The sequence below is a fragment of the Triturus cristatus genome, chromosome 4_1, assembly GCF_964204655.1.
Source record: "Triturus cristatus chromosome 4_1, aTriCri1.1, whole genome shotgun sequence".
Taxonomy (NCBI): domain Eukaryota; kingdom Metazoa; phylum Chordata; class Amphibia; order Caudata; family Salamandridae; genus Triturus; species Triturus cristatus.
The window spans coordinates 284,628,641-284,643,029 of NC_140585.1; the positions used below are offsets into that span (position 1 = coordinate 284,628,641).

At 45.3% G+C, this 14,389-nt stretch overlaps 1 protein-coding gene across 1 annotated transcript in view; it reads left to right on the forward strand.

The window, feature by feature from the left end:
• LOC146854284 (protein mono-ADP-ribosyltransferase PARP12-like) overlaps nucleotides 1–14,389 on the forward strand; it is a 245,160-nt gene that overhangs the window by 185,586 nt on the left and 45,185 nt on the right. The window contains exon 10 of the mRNA XM_085652065.1: nucleotides 13,340–13,457. Within this exon, the coding sequence (XP_085508191.1) occupies nucleotides 13,340–13,457 (118 nt within the window). The remainder of the gene's footprint in view (nucleotides 1–13,339; nucleotides 13,458–14,389) is intronic.

Consider the following 14,389-nt stretch of genomic DNA (forward strand, 5'->3'; position numbering starts at 1 on the left):
CTCATGTCAATGCGAACATTGTGGGGAAACAGATGATACTGCAATATGTGTACATCCTGGTCCCGCCCACTTATGCTTATTTGTCCCCGGTTTGCCCCGTCTCGTTAGTTAAAAAAGAAGAAACCTATTGACTTGCTGAAGGCAAGGAAGGAAATGTGTATTTGCTCCCATCAGCTATCTGCTGCCCTGGTAACATGTCACACTTGCGGCCTTGCCTACTGCCAGGAGGGCTGGGGCCACACCCGAATTGGCCAAGAGCATCATAATATTCTTTGTTGCACACACCCATCTTGCCTTAGTTTTTTCGGGGTATTATTAGCTGTCCATGTATTGCACCCCCCACATGGTGGGAGTGTTTTGGTTGCATTTTGTACACTTCCGGGTAAATGTAACATCCCCAGACATATAGAAGTTTAAGACACTTAGGGGCCTATTACGATGGTACGGTGAACGGGACCGTCCACCAGAGGTGCAGCGGTCCCGCTGTGGCCATCAGGATGCCACTGTGGCATCCCCCATTCACAACATTGTGACGGGTGGTGCTCACAGCACCGCCCGCCACAATGCTGTGAATGCACGTTGTGCATTGGCATGCACAAGGTGACAGGCACCGCGTGGTGCCTGCCACCTTGTCCTTGCCAATGTAGGGGGGTACCATAGGTACCCCCCATGTGAACCCCCCACACCCCCAACACCCTGGGGGGCCGCTATGGGCCCCCAACAGCAAAGACCGCCATGGAAAGGCGAGTCACCGCCTGCATGTTAATATGGATGGCGGTGTCTTGCAGATACCGCCACCATATTATGGCCTTTTTCCTCCCAGTCGACGAGTCGACCGGCGGAAAAGCGGCGGACGGTCTTCCCGTCCGCCGCGGCCCCCCAGCCACACTAATATGGCGGGGGGTCAATCATGCAAGGATTTGGAGGCGGATCGCCACCGCCGGGCCAGCAGTGGCTACTGCCGTCCCAGCGGGGGCGATCCGCTCGCGATCCTAATAGACCGCTCAGTAACTGGTTTACCTTATGCCGCTGTTTTTCTTCTCACTACTAGGGGTGGAAGGAGACTGTCTACAGTGGGAATAAAGGCACATAATGGGCTACTAATATAACCGCACAATTTGAGATTAACAGCTTCTGTCAAAAACACATTTTTCACAAAAATTGTCCTCTTCCACGTTAGAGGTCAGACTAACACCTAGACACACCACTGCATATACTGCGCTTTATAAATGCCCTTTAATTCTGTCTAGATGGTCAAGCGCTGTGCAACCGCACCCCCCTGCCTCTGGATAAGACAGTTGTGAAGATGAAATATAGTCCCTTCCCCTGGAGCAAAATAGAGGAGGACTGAGGAACACCTCCATTCTACCGTTGGACAAGGCAGATGCAGCCATGCCAAATGCCACGCATCTCTAGTTGGAATAACGCATTTCAGGTGCCCAGGCGGAGCCACCTTAGCTTAGGAGAGGTGATGTTGCCAAGGATACACTGATAACTTGCTGCCATGAACATGTTGTGGTGGCCAGAGCCTGTGCAGGTCTCTCTCCAATGTGATTGCTGCACTGCACTGACTGCAGGAAGAGATAAGCATTTCAGACTCCTCTGGCCTTGGCGCAAATGAGGAAACCATCCTGAGATCCTTCCTTCGAGACCGCGACCTTCCCAGAGAGCTGGAAACACGCCGAGATCAACGCCCTCCTCAAAAATCCCAAGGCGGACCCGAAAGACCTCAAGAACTTCCGGCCCATCTCCCTTCTTCCGTTCCCAGCAAAAGTCATCGAGAAGATCGTCAACAGACAACTCACCGATACCTCGAAGAAAACAGCATCCTGGACCCCTCTCAGTCAGGGTTCCGCAGCAACCACAGCACCGAGACCGCCCTCATCGCCGCCACCGACGACATCAGGATACTGCTGGACAACGGTGAGACGGTGGCCCTCATCCTCCTAGACCTCTCCGCTGCCTTCGACACTGTCTGCCACCGCACACTACGCACACGCCTCCACAACGCAGGGATCCGAGACAAGGCCCTGGAATGGACCACCTCCTTCCTCTCTGGAAGAACCCAGAGCGTCCGCCTACCCCCATTCCGATCCAAAGCCACCGAGATCATCTGCGGCGTACCCCAGGGATCATCCCGCAGCCCGACACTGTTCAACATATACATGGCCCCACTCGCACGCTTTATCACCCGACAGCACGACCTCAAATCCAACCTCCATGAAGGAATAAAGGCCGTCTCCGACTGGATGAAGTGCAGCCGACTGAAGCTGAACACGGACAAGATGGAGATCCTCATCCTCGGCTCCAACCCATCAGCCTGGGACGACTCCTGGTTGCCCTCGACCCTGGGGGCACCCCGACACCTACCGACCACGCACCCAACCTGGGAGTCAACCTCGACTCAACGCTCTCCATGACCAAGCAAGTCAAAGCAGTCTCCTCCTCCTGCTTCACCACCCTCCGCTTGCTCCGCAAGATCTACAGGTGGATCCCCACGGACATGTGAAGAACAGTCACCCAGGCCCTAGTTAGCAGCAGACACGACTACGGAAATGCCCTCTACGCTGGAGCCCCCGCCAAGATCATCAAACAACTACAAAGAGTCCAAAACGCTGCTGCACGCCTGATCCTCGACATTCCACGCCACAGCCACATCATCCCCCACCTGAGAGACCTGCACTGGCTCCCCGTCGACAAGAGAATCTCCTTCAAACTCCTCATCCACGCACACAAGGCACTCCACAAGACCGGCCCAGCCTACCTCAACAGTCGACTCTCCTTCTACGTTCCCAACCGCCAGCTCCGCTCCGCCGACCTCTCCCTGGCCACCGTCCCGCGCATTCGAAGAACCAACACTGGCAGCAGATCCTTCTCCCACCATGCCGCCAAGACCTGGAACACCCTTCCTCTGAATCTACGACAGACCCAAGACCTGCTGACCTTCAGGAGGCGACTCAAGACCTGGCTGTTCGACCAGTAGCGGCAACCCCCTCCTCCCCCTCTTCCTCCTCAGCGCCATGAGACCCTCGTGGGTGAGTGGTGCGCTTTATAAATTCTGTGATTGATTGATTGATTGATTGATTCATGACACTCGGCCTCTAGCAACTGAAGTCTGACACTTGCGCATTCTGTCGCTCAACTATAAGAACCATCTTTCATGTTCCTTGAAGAGAGAATGGACCTAGCTCACACCTGCTGTTCCAGTACCTCCTTTTGTTTCTTCTGATGTGGGCCTCAGAGATAGAGCAGAGCTAAAGAACGATTTGAATGTTGGTGCTTTTTGATAGATAAAAGTTAGATGAGGGAATGGCAAAGAGCACCTAGGGTCCTTGAAGGGTTTCGAAGGAGCTTTAAACTTATGCCACATTGAATATAAAGAAAAGTATTGGAAGATGATGGAAGGCACTTGCCTGGGATATAGAGTACATGAGGGGATGATGGAAAGAGTACCCACATGGAACAGGGGTACCTGAGGGGGTAACACAAATTCCCGTAGAAGGCAGAGGAGAATGTATCTGATGGAGATAGTGAGTTAGAAAGACATGTTTGGGTGAAAGGTGCTCAAAGCTGATAGAAGAGAAGCATACGTAAGAGGACTGAGAGAGGACGCTCGAGAAACATGGGGAGTACCAACGGGGAGTTGGTGGAGAAGATGACCTTTGATAGCTGAAGGGTTCCTGTACTGATGGGTGGAGAAGAGTAACTAAGTGGTTGGGGGCTACCAAAGAGGGAAACTTGTCTGAGAGGAACAAAAAGTGCATGATTGAAATGATGGTGTCTGGGTAGTCAAAGGATCCTTCAGGGAACTGAGAAGAGAGAAAGCAGCTAATGGTGATTGAGGAAAGAGTGTACATGAAGTGTGAGTAGAAGAGAAAGTACCTGAGGGCAGTCGAGAAGAAAGAATCCGGCATAAGGAAACAAGAGGGCACCTGAGTAGGGATGGAAAAGAATATACTGGGGAGGGAGTATGGAGAGAAAGTATAGAGAGAAGAAAGAGAAAGTATGGAGAGAAGAGCTAACTAAGGGAAGGAAGAGTGACAACATATGATCCATTGACGATATTACAGTAATCTTAAATTCTAGGAGTGTCAGTTCTGTCGTGAATCAAACCACATAGACCTAAGTGTGTTGGTCGCCTCACAATAAAGTGTCACTCAAAGAGTCTCCCTAATGACATGGAACTATCACACATAAACACACTGCAAACAAGGGATATCCACACATAGGTAAAATGAACCTGGCAGCCCTACAGGGGGGTACCAACACTACCTCCACTCTTGGTCAAGGTGGAGTAAGTGAAAACACACAACCCTGCCTTTGATAGGGGCAGGACATTTACAACTCACAATATCCTAGCCTTGGGAGGGTTTCAAAATGTCCACCCCTCCATCTGCACTTGCGCAAAGTAGGGATAAAGACACCCTCTCCTTCATTGGGCAAGGTAGGAACTGTAATAATATCTCCTTAAGCCCTTTGGCAAGGCAGAGGGGAGAGCAAATACCCCAAATGCTCCCGCCGCAGCATTAGGGAAAAAGACTTAGTCATACACTTTTATAACCTTTTCTGATGTTGGTGAAATTCAGAGAAGATCTGTAAAAATACCACCCACTGGCATGGCATTGCAGCTGGGGGGCTATGCAACTCTCCCCTTCGCCCGCCCTAAAAGAAGGAGGGAGGTGGGCCTAATATACCTCCCTGAACTTGAGTTAGATAGGTGTGCGAAGAAATATATCCCACTTGCTTATGGCAGGACAAGGAACCTCTGCATTTCCTTGCACAAAGTGGGACCATTATCGACAATATCACCACCTTTGCTCAAGGCAGGGGGAGTGGAACAATGAGGCCTCCATTCTTAAGCAGAGGCATATCAAAGAAGCAAATGCACTCTAACCTTCACCCCGCCCTTAAGCAAAACAAAACGGTATCACAAATAATACAAATAGATGGACATACATGTTTGCATGATTATGTAATTACATAATTTGGGGATTGTATGGAGTATTCAATGTGTGAAAATGTTTCATGCTGGCAACTATATGGCACGGTAGAAGTTAAGGTTGAGTGACACCGGGGGAGCGCAATTTCTCATTGCACCTAAGTACAGGGAGGCGGTGCTTCAGAGAACGCCACACAAACCCTTGCATGCCCACTGCTGTTCTTATCGGGTAGAGCGTGCGCTGTAGAGTACCGATATAATATCTGTTAGCAGTGGGTTTCAGTGTATTCAGACATGAACTTGAGCACGTAGAAGTTTTATGAAAGATAGTGAATTCTTACCTATTTTTAAGTTGGAAAGCAACCTTGTGTGATGAGTGCAAATGACCCCCGCTGTATTCTATACAATGTTCAATGTGTATTTTTCATTAATTTATACTGACATTGGATTTTCCTGAGGGATGTGCTCCCTTCAATGGGAAAATCCAATCATGGTGCTTCTAAAATACTTTTTTAGTGGTAATTATGTGACAAAAACAATGACTGACTCCCCGACTATTTTCCATTTGCATGATCCGTGGAAAACACTCAGCCCAGATTAACTAAGCCTTTGCATTGTTCTTGCATCACGTAAGGCGATGCAAGGGCAATGCAAAGGCTTCAGTTATAATTACAAAGCCACTTAAGGGCCGATTTGCTCCACCTTGCTTGGCTTTGTACAGAAATGTAACGCAATGCAGCGGCTACATTTCAAGCTACAAGGCGTTCCCTGGGTGGAGCATGGGCGGTCCCTTGCATCCACTCATGAATATGGCGCAATTCTAGATTTACAAAGGTTTGTAAACCTGGGATTGCGTCAAATCAGTATGCCTCCCAGCAGATGGCGTAATGAGGAGAAAAATAAATTTTTCTCCTCGTTATTTCCTCTTTCTATGCATGATGCATCAGATGGTGTTATCTAAATAGCTCTAAACTGCCATAAGATTTACACTAATGAAATCACATATCCAAGAGAGTAATCATACTCCGGTCTGCATGAAAACCTCACATTCGTTTAGAAATTCCTCCCCGGAATACCAAAAACTCTGTGATGCCCTACCTATGGCAGTCACTGCGCTTTATAAGCGTCAATAACATAACAGATGAAGGCAGACATATATGCAATAAAAGGTGACTATGAGGCTTTATTCCACTGTAGATTCTGAACCCAGCTATCAAATATGAGGTGTTTGCTCCTGAAGAAATTGGTGGGAAAACGCAGTATACATTGATGGGATAAAAGGGAGTGTATGGCATTTTCCACAATATTTTTTTCAAAATCTTTTCTGTGTTTTCACTAAATTCGTAAGAATTATGGACAATGAAACTTTGAGCTGCTTAGACAAATGACTTTTTTAACTTAAGAATTATACCTAGATTTCCGAAATAAATAAATATTTTTCAGTTTTTTCATATTATCATACTACTAACGAATAAACAAAGGAACATTCACATATGAACTGGGAAAGTGAGTAAAATAGTAGTGTTAAATTTCTAGACCTGCCACATCAAAAACTATCTATAAAAAAATTAATTTGTGCATTCCTTTTGATTCTTCAAGCTAAAAGGTCAGTTGGTGACTGATTCAGGAATTATCCGAAGGCAGCAACAAGGGCTGCCCACTAATTAATGTTCACTGCATGGTCATAGTCCTTCGTTCCACTTTGGGGAAAATATAGTAAAACAAGCATTGGCATAGCCAATAGCGCTGGCCTGAGCAATGGTTCTTTAGGTCGAGCCTCAGCCAGCGCACAAGCGCTGCTCCGTGAAGATCTGTGGGAGTTAAGTACGGAGAGAAGCTTCACCCACTCCCCAGCTCATATTTCTGGTTGGCTTGTGTCTTTGTCTTTCCTAAATGCTGGCTTCTGATTCATTATGAGGCTTGTTAGTCCCTCCTTAGTTGGGACATGTTGTCATTTGTAACCTACCATGGCTACTGGCCCCTTTAGTTCGGTTCTTACACCGTAAGTGTTATTTCGTGTTGTAAGCACTATTTTCTTTATTGAGTTTGCCCTACTTGAAGCACGACGACATGCTTTGTTTACATTCAGCACGCTGTGCGTGCTTTCATTATAGAAGCTGCCGCGACACTCGCGACCGTTTGTTTTGTTTGTAGGCAGCGAGGCAGCTTTCTCCTTATTGCTGTTGCGCGTCTTTAATTTCATTGCAACTTGCTCCTCTCAATCTTTATGTATTTATTTATTTTTTAAGATGCAGGGCACGCTTAATTTTAGCAGCCGCGCCACTTCCGTTTATTTTATTTTTGCCATCATTGCAGCTTGCTCGTCATTGCCGTCCCGATGACCTCCCCACCCCGGCACATGCTGATCCTTCAGCAGCAACACGGGCGCCATGCTTAATATTTCAGCAGGCGCCCGCGTGACTTGCTCACCTTGCTAACGCTTGCTTTTTAAGTTTTGAAGAGGGGAACATGCAGGAGTTTTGCCCGCTGTCTTCGCCTGTCCAGCCAGCCTGATAGCTATTGTTTCCGACAAGGGATCTGGTAATTACTGGTTGACGTGAGCTGTGTCAGGTAAGCGCTGGTTAATGCAACATCTATGTTTTGTACACAGGAAGGCAGAGTTCTGCAAGTTGTAGTCATCCCTTCTCATATGCCTGTTTAAGATTTTGTCCTAGTAAAACTCTCAAAACTTTCAGGGTTATCCTCCGTTCCTAGGTTTCCTTTCTTTTGAAACCACTCTCACAATTCCCCAACGGTCGCTCTTTCCTCTCCCAAGTATCTTTCGGTTTTCTAAGCCCCATCTCTTCTCCCTTACATATATTTCCTAATTTCATTCTACATCTCTCTGCTTTGCCTGATAACTTCTCCTCGCCCCGTCATTTTCCATCGTCCCCTCCTTTCATCTACACTGTCTTCACCCCTGTCTTTATCCATCACACTGCGCAGAAGAGAATCTGCACTCCGAGATTCCCAAGAGCGCATAGAGGCCAAGGAATTGGTGAACTCTGCAAAATATATAAAAAAAACAGATTCTCTCCTCCTTCTAATTCGCTATCTAAAATCTTTTCCAATTCCTTCTCAAATTTTCCCCTTTTATCCCACCGACCCTTTTTTCTTCATGTTCACTTCTTCCCCGTTTCCTCCTTCTCAGTCTCCTGATCATTTTACATGATTCACATTGTCACGGAGAAAAAAATGCTCCCTTCATCCGCTTATTGCTGAGAGGGTCATTGCTTGCCAGCTATGTTTGCTCCACGGAAATACTCCTGGACGTGCGCTTCTCAAACATTTGTAAGCTTTGTCAACAGGAATAGTGGTGCCTGGGCTCTGAAGGACAGAGTTAAGGTGGCCACCTCACTCTGTGCCATCACATTGTTTCCAGTCCTGGACTTTCATATGACAACCTAATGCCTTCTGGTATTGTAGTTTTATTTTGATAACATTGCACTAATTGGGCAAAAACATGTGATAACTGTGATTTGTAAATCAAGAGTCCAATAGTTCAAACGCTGTAGCATACTCCAACTCAGATATGCCTTGTACTCCTCAAACGAGTCCATTTTCATTCATTGCATAAGAACCCAAGGCACTCTATTTGGCTATCTAATGTCCTCTCGATCATCCCTGTCCCTCTCTTTTCAAGCTGTCTCCCAAAAGGGAAGCACGCGTTTTCTCCATCACATTTTTGTGGACTGTTGTTGTTTTTTACTTCTTTATCCCATCTAGTTTGCCTCTCTAGAAGCAGTTTATTTTATCATCTTTCAATTCCTTTCTTTGGTTATCACCCTTCTTTCCACTACACTTCCATCTCACTTTCTACAAATTTGAACATGTGATTTTCATCAATTTATTTCATCATTACTGAGGTTTGTATTTTACTCTCCTCCCTTGGCCTCTTCTACTTTGCAGTCTATTGTTTTAAGTCTCCTTTCTTCATCTCTACTGCTTAATGCAGTCTTCATGCCCTCTTTGATTCCTTACTATCCCGTTTTGTCCACCTCTCTCTCCTGATATTTTCATATATCACCAACCTTTCCTATTATACTGTTTCCTACATAACCTCTTTTATCCTTCACAATCCTATTTTGCTATCTTTCTTTTCTTTTCTCCTCTTACCATCATCTCCAATCCATTTCTCTTTATATCTCTCTTGCAGAATCAGACTGGCAGCACACATTTTATATTCTTGTATATCATTTTGTGCTGCAGAGTAATAATGCTCCTAGATGGTGTGCTATGTTCTGAAGTATTGTGGTATTTCATTAGTTTCTGTTCGGAGCTGCCAGTAAAGTCTATGGATTTTTAGTTGATTGATTTGTAAAATGGTGCCATTGCATCCCCACTTTTGAGGACAGTATATTGAAAGGGAATCCTCCCAAGCCCTTCAAGAAAGAGTTAAACTAAAAATCTCCGTGCCATCTGGGAGTAGTATTAAAATATTTTTCAGAGCTGTTTTTTGCTTCCTACCCTGCTCTATTACTACCAGATCCTGCCCAAATCTCAGGAACACCGCTTGCTCTCTTCCCACCTTTCATTTACAGCTCTCAGGTACTCTGATATATCCAGTATTCCTCTCTGCAGGCAGGAGACAAAAAAAGCATTTGCAATGCAATAGGTCTCGCAATTGTGCGAGTTTGATCTATTGGGATTGTAAATGACAATGGCTTTTATTTATGTTTTAAAACCTAAATATAAGAAATTGTTATTTACAATGCCAATAGCTGAAACTCGTGTAAAAGCGAGACCTATTGCATTGCAAATGCCGGTTTTAATTGCAAGTATATGCTGCAAAAATAAAAATAAGAAAAAAAATTAAACACAAACATGGCTTCCACATTCTCCTATTAAACATATGACATTTAAAAACCATTTACTGATGCAACTGTTTCATTGTTAACTTTTTTCAATAACAAACCCTTCAGTTTTGCTATTTATATTATTATTGTTATTATTATTATTACTGTTAATATTACTATTATTTGTGAAGGAGACGAGAATAAACTTCTACATAACCAGTCATTCAAATCACAGGCAGCTATAATGTTGTTCAAACACTTTATAACTCTAAAAAGGAATCGGACAATAAATCATCTAACTGGGAACGCACAATGCAGACAAAATAAATAATAGTATTTAAAGTTAATATATAAAATAGGAAAACATCAAAAAGCACACTTTAAGGCAGGTTTGTCACTAGACAGAAAGGATCTGTTTTTATGTGAATGTGAACAATGTACACTGGCTTTGGGGAGTCACTCAAAGTGAAGGATGCCAATTGCTTAATTGGGCTGAACCCTTGCCCCAGGCTGTATTATGTGGTGAGCAGAACCAAAATGTGAATAACAGTTTCATTGACCCATGGATGAAGTTCTTTGACCAAAAGCTGCTCTGAGTGTGTCTAGGAATTCTTTGGGAACACAATAGTCTGGTGAGCCCCTATAGCTGTCTCAAAAGCCAGACCTAAAAATCTATACAATTTTTGGGGGGTTTTGCAGTTTCATATACTTAGCCCGAGGGCATTAGCATGCTTTACATGAGAACCAGACATTACACTTGTGTTATTTAGGTGCCAGATTAAGTGATGTGCCCACAGGATTTTGACCTAAGGACGGGATTCGACGAACGTTTCCTAGTTCTAGGTTCAGCAGCTGTGGCCACCGGTCATGCCGCCCTTCAAATACATTTCAGAAAAGTAGAATCAAACTGTTATTTCAGGTATCAATTAGATCTCTCTACGACAGACCAATAACTAAATATAGCAAAATGCTTTGCAATTTTAAGCCACTTTGGCCTGTACATTTTCATGGCTCTACATTCCATTTAGTTAGCTTGGGAACTCACATCTGGGTTTGTGACGAGGAAAGGACAATCCTACAGTCAACTGAGTATGGAATTTGAGTCCCTCCAGTGACATGTTTGAAGTTTCTCTTCCAGGGGATTTACACATTGGGGACACTTAGAAGTTTTATATATTTTTATAGAAAGAAGGTATCCTCATAAATCTATGCAAAGGTACCTTCTGTTAGATGAATGTGGTTATCCTGCCAATAATACCTAAAAAACTGCAGCATATTGGACACTTCAAGGTTTTTATCACATTTACTCCTCACACTTCATTCGAAGGTGGATGCTTAATTTGGATATATAGTGGCATGATAACGCGATTGAGAACAGATGAATTAAGTAAAAGATATTGTTGCCTAGGCTAATATGTACGTTTTCGTCTTCACTGTGTGGTTGATTATGGTTGAGCTTCCTGTGGTTTTAGGATTGTGTGTAAGAGGATACTGAGTGTCTCACAGCTATAAGGTTATGCTTCTTTCTTGTTGAAATATGTTATGTTATTTTTATTTGTAGCGCACACGGATACTCCGAGGAGTGTCCTGGCGCGAGCCTTTGAGGAGTGCAGAGCTCAAGTTAAGCAAAGAGAAATGTTTTCAAGTTTTTCCTGAACATAATTGGGTCCTGAATGCTCCCCAGAGCGACCGGCAGCGAATCCCAGGCTAAGGCAGCTTTCAAGGCAAAGGAGCTACCCCCAGCCTTTGCCTCCGGAAGCGAAGAACTTGAGCCAAGAGTTGTGAGGAGGAACGCAGATGTCTAGTAGGTGTATAAAAAGAGAAGTGCTTTTGTAAATAGCTAGGGCCTAAGGCATGCAGAGCACTGTGAGCTATAACTAAAGACTTGAATTTAACCCGTTCAGCAATGGGCAGCCAGTGAAGGGCTCGCAGATGCTGTCCCACACTGCATCTGACTGGGACTGTAAGAAGGAGCCTGGCTGCCGCATTCTGAACAATCTGCAGTTTGTTGAGCAGATATCCAGGGATGCCAACATACAAGGCTTTGGCATAATCCAAGCGGGGTAAGATCAGGGCTTGGGTGACTGTTACTTTAGTGGCCCTAGGAAGAAGTGGAAGGAATTTCCGAAGGGTTTTGAGTAGGCCAAAGCAATTCCAAGCTAGCTTCTTGATCTGGGTGGTGAACGTAAGATTCTCCTCAAACCAGACCCCAAAGTTCTTAGCGGGTTGCCCCGTTGAGGCTGGCATGGCGAACTCAGATGGCCAGAGTGTTTCTCGAAACATAGGGAGGAAACTTTCCATACAGGAGGATTTCAGATTTCTCCTCATTACATTTAAGTTGTGTAGAGGCCAGCCACTGAAAAACTTTGGTCCGACAATTCTTAACAGAGGAGGTGGAGCACTCATTTTTTCCCCAAGTGAACAAGAGCTGGGTGTCGCCCGCGTAGGCAATGATTTTGGCCCCCAGGACCTCCGTCAACTGGACCAAGGGAGTGACATAGATGTTAAAAAGGAGGGGGCTCAAGGAGGACCCCTGTTGGACCCCGTAGACACCCGCAGAGGTGAGGACGAGGAGGGGGGGAGGCATACCTGTTGCGACCGGCCCTCCAAAAAGGATTATAGCCAGACCCAAGCAGTGTCAGATATGCCGATCTCCTCAAGTTGGGTAAGCAGCAGCGAATGAGGGACAGGGTCGAATGCTGCCGAGAGGTCAAGCAAAATCAAGGCTGCCCTCCCGCCAGCATCCAATCAATTTTGGATGACCTCCAAAACTCTCACCAGCACCACCTCAGTGCTATGCAAGGCCCTAAACCCTGACTGGGCTGGATGCACTAGGCCCCCACTTTCAATGAAATCAGTCAACTGTTTAGTGACCACTTTTTCACATACTTTTGCCACACTGGGCAAAAGAGAGATGGGACGATAGCTTCCTGGGCTCGTAGGATCAAGCAATGGATTTTTTAATAGAGGTAGAATTTTAGCCTGCTTCCAGGCTGCCGGGACATAAGCCTCCTGAAGAGACATGTTAACGAGTCTGTTAACTTCTGGGTTGACAGTCTCTGCAACGTCGGGCAAAAGTCTGGCAGCGCATGGGTTTGAGCCGGATATCAGGCTCGTCACAATTCTGAGTGAACTAGGCAGGTCGATAGTACCAAACGCAGGCAAAGATTGTGAGTCAGAAAGAGGTAATGCCCCTGATGCCAAGGGCACATTGGTGTCCTCTTTACAGGAACTAAATGAAGCCTGAGTCGTGTGAATTTTTCCTATAAAAAAACTGGAAAGATTGTCACACCTGGCATTTGACGATGGAAGTGGACACAATTGGGCGTTGGGCGTTGAGCGCCATGAAGCTCTGAACAATGGAAACATTATCCTTGGTGCTGTTCCTGGTGTTGTTCCTGGCTAGGTTGATACGAGGAGAATAGTAAAGGCTTATAGCATGAGCTATGACGTTGTAGTAAATTGTTTGTTTGTCCTAAGCAAGAGCTTTGCCAAAGGATAAAAATCCTTCCGCCAAACTCGATACAGTTTCTTGCACTCCTGTATTCCGTATTCCTGTATTCATTGACTTGACTTGATTTTTCAATATGTTGCTTTTTTGTAGGGGGGAATGGAGAAAGCCAGTGTTACATCAGAGGATCTGGAAAATATCTACCTGGCTGATAGGATGACTGTACTTGAGTTTGAGGCTGGTTCTCGGAAGTATGAATTGAACTTTCAAGGTATAACATTATATTTGTTTATATTCTCCCATCAGATTTCTTCTGTTTTGTTTTACCTAGAAACTTTGACAGCAGGTCTCTGTGTACTTCTACTGTGGCTCCTGTTGGATTCTACACACACCACCAGAGTTGTGTCAACAACATGTTGTATTTCTGAGTTCTTCTCTGTGGTTGTGCATGGTCCTTGAAGACACCTCTTTCACTGGGGTTTTATCAAGCTACGTTTTGCAACAATGATTCAATCTATAGTTATTCCAAAGCCCAATGTTTTATATTGGGAAATGTCCCCGCATTGCTATGTGTGCATATCTAAAGCATGGACATCGGCCTGCATCTCTGGCTCAATGTCCTTTGATATCAAACTTTTTCAGGAATGGTGGTGGTGTGTGGCTAGCTGTCTTGCTAGCCTCTGGATTCTGGGTGCAATAGGACAGGAAGAGGGGGATCAAAGACATAAAACAGGAGTGTAGATGAGAAATGTAACTGCTAGCTGAACTGTGGGGGGTGAGGTACCACATATATAAATAATTAAACTGCATGCCCTTGCATCTGGTATTCCGAGAAAACGTGTTCTAGAGTTTGTTCCCGCTCCTTTCCTTGGAATTTCCTTTTGAGTTGTGTCTCCCATCTATCGCAGAGTTTGGTCAGCTCAGGTATGGCCATGGACAGGATTGTTTTGGAAAGCCAGGATATTCATTTATTACCTCCACCAAAAGTGAGAAGTGTTTGTTAGAAGTCGTGTATCCACGGTTCAGAGGGGGCGTCCTCTCCAGAGAGGGGCCGTTATTCTTTGCAATGCCCCATAGGTCAGAAATTGCGGGTTGGGTAATCTGTCTTCCTCTATCATATTGTCCATACTGCAGAAACTCCCCTGTGCATAACCAACTCCCACTGTTTCAATCCCCACCCTTGTCCATTTCTGCATCTGTCAT